This window comes from Cervus canadensis, chromosome 18 (assembly GCF_019320065.1).
Source record: "Cervus canadensis isolate Bull #8, Minnesota chromosome 18, ASM1932006v1, whole genome shotgun sequence".
Classification (NCBI taxonomy): domain Eukaryota; kingdom Metazoa; phylum Chordata; class Mammalia; order Artiodactyla; family Cervidae; genus Cervus; species Cervus canadensis.
This window is the reverse complement of record NC_057403.1, coordinates 37,459,634-37,475,432: the sequence shown is the minus strand read 5'-3', so window position 1 is coordinate 37,475,432 and position 15,799 is coordinate 37,459,634. Positions and strand designations below refer to the sequence as shown.

Sequence of the window (15,799 nt, the reverse complement as noted above, 5' to 3'; positions counted from 1 at the left end):
CCATCATGGAGAGCAAGAAAGTGGCAGCCACTAAGTAAGAGAAAAGAAAAAAGCCAAAGAGGGAGTGGTAACCTAGAAGCCACATGAAAAATGTGTTTCAGGAAGGAGAGAGTGATAAATACAGTGTCAGATGTTTTTAATAGATGCCTTTAACACTTCTGGGACTGAGAAATGATCATGGTATTTGGCAATGCATTGGTGGTGGTGGTTTGGTCACTAAGTTGTGTCTGACTCTTGCAACCCCATGGACTGTAGCCCCTGCCAGATTCCTCTGTCCATGGGATTTCACAGGCAAGAATATTGGAGTAGGTTGTCATTTCCTTCTCCAGGGGATCTTCCCAACCCAGGCATTGAACCCATGTAGTGAGCAGCTCCAGGAGATGTGTGATTAGTAAAAGGCTTGTTGAGGTCAATTAAAGAAAGAATCAAAGGAGAAGCAATAGAATTACCAAATATATACACCTTCAAGGAGTTTTGCAGTGAAGGGGAGCAAAGATGTGGAAATGTAGCTGGAAGGGGGATTGGATCAAAGAGAACATGGTGGAAATGACCTAGTAGAGGGAAAATTGTTGATGCAGGAGAGAAAAGGGACAATTAGAAAAAACAAAATAGGGGGGTGGTCTAGAGGAGATGGAATTTAGTCTACCAGTGGAGAGTTGGCCTTGGATTGAAGCACAGACAGTTCATATATTACAATAAGAAGGAAGGCAGATAATTTATAGACCCAAATACAGGTAGAATTGGTAAATTTAGTGGTGAGATCACATAAATGTTTTCTTTGATTGCCTCTGATTTACTCAGAGAAATAAAGCACCTGAGAGCGAGGAGGGAGGAGAAAGTGTTGGAAGTTTGAGGAGAAGAGATGTGAAATAGTGATCTCAAAGAATAGGAGAGTAAATTGATTAGGGTAATGTAGTAAAATAGCTGGGCCCAGTTAAGATAGTGGTTATGAACTTAAAGTGAAGATGGTAGAAAGAGATGCATATTGTTCTCCAGTCACTTCCCACTGCTCTGCTGTAGGTTTGGAGTATGTACACAGAGTATTTAACCAGATTTGGGGTTTTGTGAGGTGGATAGGAAGGGAGAATCCATACAGTTGAGAGTATATACTAGGGAGAGGCCATTGTGATCCTTGGACTTCAGACAGGGTAAGGAAGGAAGGGAGACATGAAAGAGTTGAAGAGCAGGTTCATCTCCTGGCCTGTTTCCTTCACAGATCTGTATGCTGCAACCCATTTCAACAGTGATCCTGCTCTGGTGGTGAATGTAGAGCAACAATTAGCCACCAGCATCAGTGATTTAACACAAGCACGTGGTTCTTTTCCAAACAACTCCGTCCTGGGAGACTCTCTGAAGACACTGCTATTGCCTACTGGGACATCAGAAAACAGAGAGAATTTGACCAAGAGGTCATTAAGCCCATCAAGAAGAGGATTCAGACGGAAAGAAAATATCCTTGCCGCCCTGAATACAAAGCATGGTTTCAAAGATGCTACAGGCAGTGAGGCAAGTGATGACTTGTTTATGCTTGTATAAAAACACATCAGGTCCAAGATTAGAATCGGGTTCTGTTTTGGTGGTGGTAGTTTCGATCAAGAGTGATAGAAATTCAAAGGGATTTTCAGAGGTCAGTGGGTAATACTGCCAGGCCAAAGCCTGTGATTCTTTTGCCTTTGGGAAAGTCATTTCCCTTCTGCTGCATTTGTCACAGGAAGAATGGTCCCTAATCTACTTCTAGAACATAAACATGGGGGCGAAGTACTTCGATAATAAGTGGACAGAGTTTACAATAGGAAAGAATACACAAGTTGCCAGGGGCTCAGGGTTGGTTGAAGAGTGATTTCTGTTTCATTGTGGCTTATAATCTTACCATGTTTACACATTTGCTTTGGCTACAAATGACTAACTTGCTAGGGACCTTTCTTCTGAAAGCATTGCTTTCCTGTCCAGAAATTAAAATTATTCCAGTTTTTCCCCACAATGAATTAGATTAAGATGATGAATTAGATAATCCAAAAGATTTTTAGCTGAGAGTTGGCTCAGGGAATGAATAACAAATCAAAAACCATTCCCACATATATTATTTAATTCATTTTATAAAATTATAGTTTGATAGTATTGTTCTTACTCATTAACTAAGTTTTGTCACTGCTTTTGTATATATCCCTCCATGGAGAATGCTGTCTTTCCCCTCTCATCTATCTGAATATTAATTTTTCTCCAGGCTTTAATTCCATCATGAAGCCTTCTTCTCATTAGTTAAAAGAACTATAGCTCTCAGGACATTCTCTTCCCTTGAACCCATAGTCTTAGTCATACAAATCTTTTGTCATTTAATGACTTACTGCCTTGTGAGAAAGCAAGTTATTTGGTCAAAACAACTATTTCTAGTTATTTTTGTTTCAGTTGCTGGAAATCTTTCCACATCGACATGGGCTTATAAAGGGATTTTGTTGTTATTTGGTTGGTTGGGTTTTTTTAGCTTTTAAATACTTTCTATTCAGTTTTTGAAACTTTGGAATTGGTTATAATTTTTATGTACCAAAGGGGGCAGTCTTGTAATACTTTTTTGACTTTTTTGTTTTCCATCTTCAGTCACTGATGCCTATTGTTCTAGACAAGAGCACTAGTGTTAATGTATTTAGGGTAAAGCCATAGCAACATTTAGGATACTTGGGTGCTATATTAATAAGATATGTTCTAGGAAATTTTCTCACCTCTATTTCATGTTATATTGTTAAAACAGCAATTAAAATCTCAATGCACTTTTCTGGACTGTCCTAAAAATTCCCATTTCTTTTTTCCTGTTACATACTGTATTTCTTTATATGAAAAGTTATAAAAGAGCTGCTTGAATATAAATATAAAAGAAATACACCGTTTAGTTTCTAGAAAGGTATAAATCAGAAGAGCGCTTAAAAGTTGTTTAAAAAATAATCCCATATTTAAAAAAACACAAAATTAAATCAAATATGAATTCTTGATTAAAAAATTTATTTCTAACCAGCTGACTTTAGAATCACAAATTATAAAAATTAAATTTTAAAAAATAAGGCAAAATTTGCTGAAAATTAAAAGTAACAGAATTATCCCAAAGTTCATAAAAAATTATCCCACTCTCACCACATTATGAAAAGTGAAAGAAAATACATAAGGCATATGTGTGTTTCTAAGTTGCTTCATGATGCACACACAGTATTGCCAATACATGAAAAACCAATGACAGTTAATATCCATTTTTCACAAGATCCTCTAAAGTGGCTTGTAGTGTAACCAGTCTTTCTATGACTTTTCTTCCTAATAAGATTAACTTCTTAAGGACTTCATCTTTTACTTTATATGTTCACAGACCTTATATAGAACTCTCAATGCACATGATCAGTGTTCAGTACAGATCTGCTTAATAAATGTTTATCTCATTTATAATGCTTTCCCTTATTAATCATAGGCCACATGTGTGACTCAAGTCATAAATATCACTGTCTGGTGTTCTGTTTCATGGTTGTCAGATATGACAGCATAAGCTAATTAATCATTTATATATTTTTAATATCAAAAGAGCCAAAGGTTGAGAAATAATTTGGGTGTTTTTAATATGTAACAGCTTCCTTGAAGTCCCTTGAGAACTCACAGAAAAGATTGATCTGTCCAGTAAAATTCACAATTTTTTTTTTAATTTTTGAGAATTTTAATTAATTTATTTACTGGCTGCACTGGGTCTTCGGTGCCGCTCATGAGCTTGTTGCAGTGTTTGGGCTTCTCATTGCAGTGGCTTCTCTTGTTGCAGAGCACAAGCTCTAGGGCATGCTGGCTCAGTAGTTGTGGTACATGGGCTTAGTTGCCCTGTGGAATGTGGGATCTTCCTGGACCAGTGATTGAACCTATGTTTCCTGCATTGGCAGGTGGATTCTTAACCACTGGACCACCAGGGAAGTCCCCAGTTGTTTTTTAATTCATTCAGACATGGCTAAATATATAGACATATACATCATATCTGAATGAATTAAAAACAATTTGAAGTTCCACTGGAGAGAGAGCTCTACCTATGCATCTGTATACATAAGATTCTTACTGAATAAAAAGTATCTTTAGTACTGGGTCCAACAATAGCATTTAACATAACACTTAAAATGTTATAGTACAGTTAAGTTTATTATATATTAATATACTAAATATAAGCTTATGAGTTATAACTTTTATTAAATTACTCCCCATTTTATTTTATAATGTAATACCTTAAAAAATGTTCTGCAGTTTAATCTTTGCATATTACATAACATAATACATTGAGCCATAGACATAGGTGTTAAAACATTTTTTGTTCTCTTCTGAAAATCTCCATAGAAAATTATGATAGAAGATACTGTTTGCTTTGAAATTATCCTTGTATATATTATTGTATTTGTCTTAGACATAAATAATATTCTATTCAAATCTGAACTGAAAAATGAAGTCAACTTTCTCTTTTGCTTAATGTTAACCCTTTAAATGTCTGGGTTTTTACTTCCCTTATTGTGTAAGAATGACAAATGGTTGGGTGTTTGTTTTTTTTTTTTTTCTTGAGCCTCTCTCTAGTGACCTGGGCAGTTTGCATGGTTTGCCAGGAAACCACAGTCCCCCGGTCTCTGCCAGAACCTCCCATGTGGCCACTGTCCTCAGACAGCTCCTGGAGCTTGTGGATAAGCACTGGAATGGCTCCGGCTCCCTCCTCCTCAACAAGAAGTTTCTCGGTAAAGCGAATTCATTCTCAGTTCTCAGAGAAGAGCTCAGCCTTGCTTCTGCTCTACATTCTGATAAAAGCCACTCAGCCCCCTTTACTTGCAGGGGAAATTGTTCTCAGGATCACTTACCAAAATTTGTCAGCCACACAGTGATTGACAAATATGCATTTTTCTTACAATCATCTTTCCTGTTTTTCCTTTTTTGGTTGCACCGTGCAGCTTGCCAACTCTATGCAGGCTCTTAGTTCCCTCACCAGGGATTGAACCTGGGCCCACAGCAGTGAAAACACCAAGTCCTAACCACTCTACTGCCTGGGAATTCCATTCTCTGTTTTCATAAGCACTCTTCTGTCCTGTACCAGTTGTCTTGTTTTCCTGTAACTTTTTTTTTTGGTAGTCTTTAAGTGATGATGTACAAAATAAAGTGTGGTCATGTTAATGATTACCAAAGGATTTTACGATCCTTGGGGAAAAATAATAAATACAATAGAAACTGAGTTTAATCATCAGAGGTCTGAGATGCCTATGGAAATGTTATGATTTGTAAAACTCTAATGACTAAATGACCTGGACTCTTTTTCAGGACTTTGTTTTTAGGAACTTGGGGGGAAACAGTTTTGCAAATATTGTCCCCATGTGCCTATTTGTTGCTTAATAGTGGTGATAAGAGTTTAAGTAAAAACTAGGAACTTTAAGGGCTTCCCTATTGGCTGAGAAAGTAAAGAATCCTTCTGCAATGCAGGAGACCCAGGTTTGATCCCTGGATCAGGAAGGTCCTCTGGAGAAAGACATGGCAACCCACTCCAGTATTCTTGCCTGAAGAGCTCCATGGACAGAAGAGCCCTGCAGGCTGTCCATGGGGTCATAAAAGAGTCAGATATGACTTTAAAGTTGAAATACAGATGGCTAACAAACACATGAAAAGATGCTCAACATCACTCATTATCAGAGAAATGCAAATCAAAACCACAATGAGGTACCATTACACGCCAGTCAGGATGGCTGCTATCCAAAAGTCTACAAGCAATAAATGCTGGAGAGGGTGTGCAGAAAAGGGAACCCTCTTACACTGTTGGTGGGAATGCAAACTAGTACAGCCGTTATGGAAAACAGTGTGGAGATTTCTTTAAAAACTGGAAATAGAACTGCCATATGACCCATCAATCCCACTCCTGGGCATACACACCGAGGAAACCCGATCTGAAAGAGACACGTGCACCCCAGTGTTCATTGCAGCAGCACTGTTTATAATAGCCAGGACATGGAAGCAACCTAGATACCCATCAGCAGACGAATGGATAAGGAAGCTGTGGTACATATATACCATGGAATATTACTCAGCCATTAAAAAGAATTCATTTGAATCAGTTCTAATGAGATGAATGAAACTGGAGCCCATTTGAAGTAAGCCAGAAAGATAAAGACCAATACAGTATACACATATATATGGAATTTAGAAAGATGGTAACGATAACCCTAATATGCAAAACAGAAAAAGAGACACAGATGTACAGAACAGAATTTTGGACTCTGTGGGAGAAGGCGAGGGTGGGATGTTTTGAGAGAACAGCATTGAAACATGTATACCATCAAGGGTGAAACAGATCACCAGCCCAGGTTGGATGCATGAGACAAGTGCTCGGGGCTGGTGCACTGGGAAGACCCAGAGGGATGGGGTGGGGAGGGAGGCGGGAGGGGGGATCGGGATGGGGAACACATGTAAATCCATGGCTGATTCATGTCAATGTATGGCAAAAACCACTACAATATTGTAAAGTAATTAGCCTCCAACTAGTAAAAATAAATGGAAAAAAAAAAGAAAGTTAACAGTCACAAATTGCATAAAAATAAATTAAAATAAAATAAAGTTGTTTAGGCTTAGCCTTTTTTTTTTAATATCTAAAGTGACATACAGAAGAAAAGTCTTAGCCCAGTTACTTTCCTTCCCACATTGATCCTTTGCTCTTGTTTTGTAGGAAATTATCCCCAGGAGCCACTCATCAGTGATTAGAGAATAGCACAGAGCATGCACTCATGAGAGTCTACTGTTGTTTGTCCATAGATGTGGGATATAGTTTTTTAATCTCCATCATGAAACATCTCTTACAGTTACTTACTAAATTCTTGTAAAAAGGAGACATTAGATTACCCTATTTGTCTGACAGAGCTGGTAGTTATTGACTAGGAATTCTCTGCTTTAGCTTTTAAGACTGGCCCGTGTGCCCAACCTGAATTTTTGGCAGGTCCTGCCCGAGATCTGCTTCTGACCTTGGTAGTCCCTGCACCTTCTCAGCAGTGGTGTCGCTCGCATCCGGAAGATACATCAAAAACCTTCCACAGGAGGGAGATGGAACTGAAGGAGACAGGACAGCTGGTCCCTAATGACATGGTATGCTGCTCTCATCTTCTTTTCCTACTCTTCCTTTATTAGAAAAGGAAGAAGCAGCAAGGCTAGAACAGCTCTGTGCCATAAAGACCATCATCACCTGAACACCTAGATGCTTATGAACTGAAATGTAGAAAAGTCAGTCTGTGCAAATCAGGAACACAAGACTTGCAGGGACAGCTTGGAGGTTCTTCAGGGTTGACTCCCTAATCCAGAAATTCTAAGGAAAGACTTGAAATGGAGGGAAAAAAAAGACTTAGAGTGAAAACATTTAGGACTGTGTTCTTGAAGGTTATGATTTGATTCAGATGAGGGAATTAGATGTCTCTGGGATTGTCTTTCCTCCCTTCTGATGGAGAATCCTAAACCAGGGGCCACTCCCTAGAGCATTAGGCTTCTGGCTCTGGGAGGGAAAGAAGGGATTCATTTTCTTAGACTTCCCCCCAACCTTTTCTTAACATTAGAGGATTTTCAGACATCAAGTTTATTTTCTAGAAACTTTAAATAGGTGAACTCATAATGCTGGCCACTTGTCAAAACAGCCACTTGTTTTGTAATAGTAGTGGATAATTCACATGTGGTAAAATGCATGTGGTAAGGTTCTTTGCTGCACTTGAACTATGTTTACCAATGAATTAAAATTCTAGTGAGAAAGAGAGAGGCTGACCTCCATTCGGTTTATCACTAAAAAGAGCAAAAATTCTTTCAATCTTCTAAAAACACTTTCCAGAATTTCAGGTTCTTAATGTGTTTGTATTTTGTTTTCTAATCTAAAGGAAAGTTTGAAGCAAAAACTAGTCAGAGTGCTGGAGGAAAACCTCATTTTGTCAGAAAAAATCCAGCGTTTGGAGGAAGGTGCTACCACTTCGACTGTCAGTGGGCACCCGTCCCACACTTATGGTAAGTCCAGGAAAGCAATGTGTGGTGCATCTCAAGACAACATTTTGTTTATAGATGACCCATTTAATAAGTTTTGTCATTCAGAGCTCATATGGCTTCCTAAATGGAAACAATCATTTTGCCTCAGAGTTGTAATGCAGGTGACTTGAGTTACCAGAAGAAGAGAGTTTACTCTTTTATAAGTGTAAAGTATTTACAAATGTTATTATTGTCATTATTTTTTGCGAATGACACTTGTTTTTTTTTTCTGATTATAGCAGATCATGTTCCTTACAGAACGTTTGAAAAATATAAGGAAAATAAAATCTCACTACCCAGAAATAACTACCATTAGTGTTTTGGGTATATTTTCTTTCACCTATATCCCTATACATATATTTTTAACTCAGAATTAAAATTTGTGTTTTGATTTTTCAAAACGAATTTACATACAACAAAATGCACACATTCTAAGTTTGATGAGTTTCAACGTAAATGTATACTCATTTAATTCCATCCAATCAAAATACAGACCACTTCTCTACTCTAAAAAGTTCAACTCTGAAAAAAAAAAAAAAAAAGTTCAACTCTGGTGCATTTAGGTTCCTCTACTATTGGCCCTCGGCAGTCTACAAGCTAATGTTATTCTACAAGCTAACGTTATTAATTTAATAGCATAGGCATTTCCTCTAATATCACATTAATATACCATATTTATCTATTTAGTCCTCTATATAGTTGTTTTTAATGTTAGTTATTATAAATAAAGCTGTCATTATTTATATTATAAATAATTAAAAGAATTTCCAAACATTCAAAGACTTGAAATAGAAGAAAAGACCCTGGAGTGAAAATGCTTCTCTAAGATCATCTTCTCTCCTGATGGAGCTGAGAGTCCTAATATTTATGCTGTTATAAATAATGCAGCTATTAATATCTGTGTATATAAATCTTTGTTAAAAAAAAAATCTTTGTGTACACTTTCTACCAGTTTTCCTAGGAGACATTCCTTGAAGTAGAATTAGTGGGTCCAAGGATGTGGACATTTTTGAGGTTTTTGTTACATGTTGCCAAATCATTCCTAAAAAGGTGGTTTCAGTTTATACACACATCAGCAACAAGTATGTATTTGAATGCCTTTTCATTTCACCCTTGCCAACACTGAGTATTATATATTTTTCTTCATTATGACAGGTGAAAAATAATATCCTATTGAATTTGTGATTTGTTCTACTTTATTCTTAGTATAGTTTAGGTAGATAAAAGTCTACCCTTGACTTTAAACTTCTAGTTCAGCACACCAAAACAAACATTATGGGTATTTGGATATTTGTATGAGAAATTTGATTTGGAAATCAGCATTGAATTTCCAGAGATGAATCTCATCTCTCTAATATTTATAAGCCTGAATAATCAAGACATCAGTCTCCACTTACCTACACTGAAAATAAATAGGTGTTTATTCACTAGATACTTATTTTCAACCAGCCGTGAGGCCCACTACTCTCTTTGGATTACTGGTGATAAATACAGCTGTTGCAGCCCTGATTTCTACCTTCCAGAACCTTGCTACTCAAAGTGTGAACCAGAGATCGGCAACATTACCATCACTCAGGGATTTGTTACATATATAGAATACTTGGCCTCACCTCAGACCTACTGAATCAGAGTCTGTTTTTTAATAAGATTCCCCAGGCAATTTGTAAGCATATGAAAATTTAAGTACTGTTCTAGAAGACTGACTTCCTTAAGATCCATAGTTCTTGTGCTTTCACTACCTTATTATTGCAAGCCTTGGTAACATATTTGGAAAGCTAAGTATGAATACCTTGGCCACAAATTCAGTTTCTGCAAGATCAAGTGGTTGAATTTTAATTCAGATATGTCTTCTGCTAAACTGTATATTCTTGTCACTATATCTGCTGTCTTCAAGAGAAGGAATGGTGAATGGAGTGTGGAGGTGGGTGCAGTGGGGCCTCCAATTCTTCAAGATGCCCACCTGTTCACTCAAACTCTGCTCAAAGACTAGCCGCTTGGAATCCTCTCACCCCCATACACTGTAACCTTTGTAGATGATCTTCTGCGCAAAAACCAACAGCTGAACATGCAGGTGTCTTGCCTGAACCAGGAGCTTGCCCAGCTGAAAAAGCTAGAGGAGACCGTGACTCTTCTCCACGAAAGTCAGAGGTAGGATTGGATCCTTCAAGCTGGCTTCTGGAAGCAGATATTTACTTTCCTTTATCTCCTTTGTTTTACTTGGCAAGTTAATATCTATATACTTTCAAAATTAACTATATTCTGCATGTAAACAACCTGTATCCAGGCCAGTTAGCTCAGGGGTCAAAATACTGCTTTCCAGAACACACCAGGGACTAAATATCGTTGCTGGCACTGCTGGGTTACATCACCTCAATAATAAGTAGTTTCTCACTGGATCCAACAGGACCCTTGTTTGGGTCAGCTAGCTTTCCTCAGTCACAATGTACCCCTAAAACCAAGCCATCTTGCTATTCTGAAAAATGTCTACCTGTTCTTGGTCCTAGAAGAAAGGTCAAGCACACTCAGAGTGATAGGGAAAGAATCCAATGTATGTGTTCTCTTCAGAGGAGTTCAATAGCATGAGGCTCTTCAAAGAACAGTTTCCCCAGGCTACAGGCTAGACAAATCAGAAGAAACCTCAAGACTATTGCTATATTTAGAGAAGCCCTTGAAATTTTGATTTGCCAAACACCTTTGCTAAGACCATCAGTGAAGCTTAAATAGAAGAACTCTATTCCCCAAGCCTTCAGTCCCTAACTTCACTTCCTAATTTTCCTTGGAATAGCTTAATATAAGGAGGATTCAACCCAGATCCATTCTGGCTGACTTTTTAAAAAACTTCTTTTCTAATTATTGCAAACATATACAGAAGCATGTGTGTGTGTGTGTGTTAGTGGCTCAGTCATGTCCGACTTGTTTCAACCTCATGAACTGTAGCCCATCAGGCTCCTCTGTTCATGGAATTCTCCAGGCAAGAATACTGGAGTGGGGAGTTATTCTTTTCTCCAGGGGATCTTCCTGACCGACCCATGGATTGAACCCGGGTCTTCCGTGTTGCAGGCAGATGCTTTGCCATCTGACTATATAGGGGTATAGGTATACACCCCATACCCCTATACTATAGGAGTATAGTATATACCCCTATACTCTGTATAGGGTTAGCCCATACAAGAGTATCAGTCAGTTCAGTTCAGTTCAGTCGCTCAGTTGTGTCCGACTCTTTGCGACCCCATGAATCGCAGCACGCCAGGCCTCCCTGTCCATCACCAACTCCTGGAGTTTACTCAAACTCATGCCCATCGAGTCGGTGATGCCATCCAGCCATCTCATCCTCTGTTGTCCCCTTCTCCTCCTGCCCCCAATCCCTCCCAGCATCAGGGTCTTTTCCAATGAGTCAACTCTTCGCATGAGGTGGCCAAAGTATTGGAGTTTCAGCTTCAGCATCAGTCCATCCAATGAACACCCAGGACTGATCTCCTTTAGGATGGACTGGTTGGATCTCCTTGCAGTCCAAGGGACTCTCAAGAGTCTTCTCCAACACCACAGTTCAAAAGCATCAATTTTTTGGCGCTCAGCTTTCTAGTGAATAGCATAAATTCATGTTTATCACACTTGGGTATGTACAGAATCACCTGAAAACTTGTTGAACTACAGAGTGCTGGGACTCACCCCCAGAGTTTCTCATTCTGCAGATCTGGGCTGGGAACTGAGAATTTGCATTTCTAGTAAGTTTTCGGGTGATGCTGTTGCTCCTGGCCTGGGGACCACACTTTGAGAACATTAAGGTTTATCTCTTTAGTGATGTACAAATGGCTATATTTTAGAGTAACTTGAATTAATTCTTCTCTGTGTTGTTAAACCATCACTTCAATATATAAGTTCAATTTGTTTCATTTTTCTATAAGGAATATTTTTATTATTTTGATTTAATCCTGAGTACAATTATGTTAAACTTACATGATCCCAAAGTCAGATCTACAAAATCAGATAAATTCAAACAAATTTAGCTTCCTTACCTGTCTTCTCTATCCTTTCCTTCCCTCCCACTAGCCTTCCATTGCAGGTGTGGGTGTGTATTTGTATTCCCTCTCTATTAAATAAAAAGAGGCATAATGTTGCTTTAACATTTTACCTTAGAAATCATTTTATAGTGATGTTTAGAGTAAGTTCTCACTCCTTTTTATACATACATAGGACTCCATGGTGTATGTAATTAATCCTGTGCTGATGGACGTTTAGGTTGATGGTATCTTGCTGTTACAAATAGTGCTGCAGTGAATAGCATTGTGCATACATCTTTTTTGGCAGGGAGGGGAAGTCTCTGATAGCTTCTAACATTACATGGTAATGCAGAGTCCAAGAATACAATTATGACTAGCACCATTAGTTTAATTGCTGAGGCAGTATAGGTTAGAAGATCTGGGAATAGGAATAGAAATTGCAGGCCTGGTCAGGGGCCAGTCTCCTTGTGTTTCTACTTATTTCATCACGAAAAGTGCTTTGGAAAGAATAGAACAGTCACTATGTAAAATGTGTACTGTGTTATTGCTACAGTCAACCTGGAACATAATCAAACAGGACTGTAATAAAGAAACTGTTGGCCCACTTTTAAAATAACCCACTCATAAGTCGGATAGTTCTTTCTATTTAAAGATGTTACTTCATTTTACATTTATCTTTAGCAAACATTTCAGGTCTGAATGACATCTACTTTGCTTTTATGACTCCACAACTGTCTTTTTCCCCCGTGTCTCAGATCCCTGGTGGTAACTAATGAGTATCTGCTGCAGCAGCTGAATAAAGAGCAAAAAGGTTATTCTGGGAAAGCACTCCTGCCTCCTGAGAAGAGTCATCATTTGGGGAGATCATCACCCTTTGGGAAAAGCATGCTGTCTTCCTCCTCACCAGTAGCACATGATATGGGTCAGTATTTAATACAGACTGTTTCAGACTCTGTCCCAGAGCCTAGTCTATGGAGCTAACACTGTACACCTTTTTTGCAGCTTGTCTCTCAGCCCCAGGGGGCTCTCAATGTCATTACCACTAGTATGGTGGTATTTTCCCACAAGATTAAGAAAAAAATCTTAATTACACTGTATTGGTCTTTCTTTTTATTTCTCTTTTTATCTCCTCCCATCAAGTCATTCTTTCCTTCTGCCCACATAAATAGTTGGCACTTAGTCCTAGGCATCATATCACATAGGAACACTTGACTGAAAATGTCAAAAAGGAAAAAAACACTAGATATTTTTCCCAAGTGTCAGTTGAAACTGTGTAGTAGGAAGTTAGAAAAGAATATCCATGGCCAGGTATGTTTTGTGTTAGAAGAAATTTCAGAGAATCTCTATTGATCAGTTCATCAAATGTGTTTTGGGTTTCCTCCCATCATAGTTAAAGGTGACAAGGTCTTATGTTTTCCCTGGAGCAGCCAACAGTTTAGTTTTAGTTGTGTGATGGAGTTCAAAGCTTCCATTGGTACCAAACAGGCCTAAATAAAAGCCTAGAGAGACCCTGGAAGGACAGAGAGTAGGTAATTCCTACTCTGGAGAATTGGAGGTGTCATTGAGGACTTGTTTGAGTGGAAGATGCAAAATGAATATAATGGTACCAGGTACAGAGGGGTGCAGAGCCTCCTAGACCAAGGGTACAGGGTAGAAATGTCTGGGCCCCCAGGGATCACTGGGCAGGGAAAATGTAGGTCATGGTGCCATGAAGTGTGTAACTGGGAAACTTCCTAGCTTTGGAGGGAGGTATGATGTCAGGAATATGTCCCCTAAAGAAACAGTCTTTCAACCAAAATCTTAAAAATTGGAATGGAAGATCACCAGGCAAACATAGGGTTGAAGGCAGAGGCAGTGGGGAGAACTGCAGAGAGAAATAGCGTAAGTCAAGGCCATGAAATGGGAAGAAAGTCCAATCAGGGGACAGAAGGCCCGAGAAGAAATACATACCATCTGTGTTGCATGGCTCCTTAAGGATTTTAGATTGGGAAGGCAGAGGGGTAGTAGATTTGTGTTTGAGACGCTTTCTCTGTAGAAACAGTGGATTGATGTCTGGCCATGTGGAGTGGGCTGGATCAGAGAGGAGCTAGAAAGATGAAAGAGAAGGCTGGCTCAGTCCAGACCAGAGGTGCAGCCTCTGACAGTTAGCTCTGAACTCAGCATCCACTTTATACATGAATACCTGGTATTTCAGACTGAGGATCAATCTTTTCTTTAATCCTGATTGATTAGGCATCAATGGGAAAGGATAATGAAAGTGATTCTTGTCTTTCTGCTTCAAAGTTGCCCAAGTAGCTCATGTTGCCAGAGAGCTCTAGAGAGTGAAGGACTGTCACCCTAACATCATATTGTACTTTTCTTCATCTTCAGGGTCATGTCAGAGAGAGAGGAAGGTGGAAAGATTAGACACTTACTTGCTCCCCTTATCCAGGTGCTGTGCAGGGAAGGAGAGCTATGCTGTAATAATGAGACATGAAAGTCACAACTAAGATCACACATCTCTAAGTTAAAATTTACAGACCTTTTGACTTCATGTGGGTTCCCAAAAGGAGCATATGCAGTGGAGCCGTAAGTTTGTTTGTGCAGCATGACTCTGAGGGAGCTAAGAGTGAGCTCGTTTTCTGTGGAAGTGTCAGTAAGGACAGCCCCCCAACCCTGCTTTGCTGGTCCTGTCCTGGCTCCATTGAGAGGCCTCCAAAGAGCCTCAGTCTTGCCCAGGTGGTGTAGCCTTAGGCAATAGCCTGATGGCCCTGTGTTGTCCTGTTTCATGGTCCCAACCCCGTGCACAGGCCAACTTACTTGACAGCCAATAAGGTTTAGGGGAGGTGGGGACAGGGATAATGTGCTTCTTTCTACAACCCAGGCTCACTTCCTTCTCCTATCTGATGATGCCAACCTGGAGCCTGTTCAGAGTACCTCTAAGGAGAAGCAAAGAGCCTGACCAAGACTAAATCACCTTCCATCCTATTTTCTATTATCACCTAAAATGGCCATTTACTGTGCTAGGCCAGGCTCCTCTCTAGGTTTGCTGGTCATTCCTGCAGAAGTCAATTATGGTTCTGATTTTCCCTGTGTGGCTTTGGTCCAGAGGGCAGCAGTAGATTGGTGGCATCAAGGGAAGGGCCAAAGTGTATTGCCCTATGGGGCTAAGTGGGCTCAACATGAAGCAGGGGAAGTCCCCTGAAGCAAGTATCAAATAGAAAATAAGTGGAGAAGAATTCCTCACCCTGGACCTGGGACTGTTGGCAGAAAGACAGAAACAAGGCTGGCATGGAAAACAGGTCCTCAGGGAGGTTCTATGCCCAAAAGGAGAGGCAGGGCCCCCCTGACAGGTTTCAACTTCCTATGAGCTATACATAGTGGGTTCTGACAGCTCCATCCCACAGATCCTAACCTTTCTTCCTTGCCCAACTGAGTTTGCTAGCAAGGATATCCAAACCTGTCCACCATGAGGAGCTGTGGGGAGTAGAGCAGTGATAACCAAAGGGCTGCAGTGGCATTGTTTGGTCAGTTGCTGCCAGGAACCAGATTCTATTAGACTAAAGGTTTTCTGGCTCTGGGTTGGCCTTGATTTCTTCCAAGTTCCATAACCACTTTTCAAGAAGAGGAGACTTTACTCCTACAAGGTGGAGTTTCAGGACTCAGCCAATTCACTTTCTGGGCTCCCCTAAGCCACACTGCCAATCACAGGAGGGGCCAGCATGCTGCTCCCATACATACTAGACAGTCATCTCACCTGCAGCTTAATGGCCTGGACCAGGCCAATTTGCAGG

The 15,799-nt window shown here is 39.6% G+C and overlaps 1 protein-coding gene across 1 annotated transcript in view; it reads left to right on the top strand.

Moving 5' to 3' along the window:
* The window catches only part of LRRC36 (leucine rich repeat containing 36), a 61,345-nt gene extending 48,222 nt beyond the window's left edge, over positions 1–13,123 (top strand). Inside the window, exons 9-14 of the mRNA XM_043436305.1 lie at positions 1,217–1,506; positions 4,565–4,730; positions 6,965–7,110; positions 7,884–8,007; positions 10,059–10,173; positions 12,782–13,123. Coding sequence (XP_043292240.1) covers positions 1,217–1,506; positions 4,565–4,730; positions 6,965–7,110; positions 7,884–8,007; positions 10,059–10,173; positions 12,782–13,007 — 1,067 coding nt within the window. The 3' untranslated portion in view covers positions 13,008–13,123. The remainder of the gene's footprint in view (positions 1–1,216; positions 1,507–4,564; positions 4,731–6,964; positions 7,111–7,883; positions 8,008–10,058; positions 10,174–12,781) is intronic.
* Positions 13,124–15,799: the final 2,676 nt, after the last annotated feature.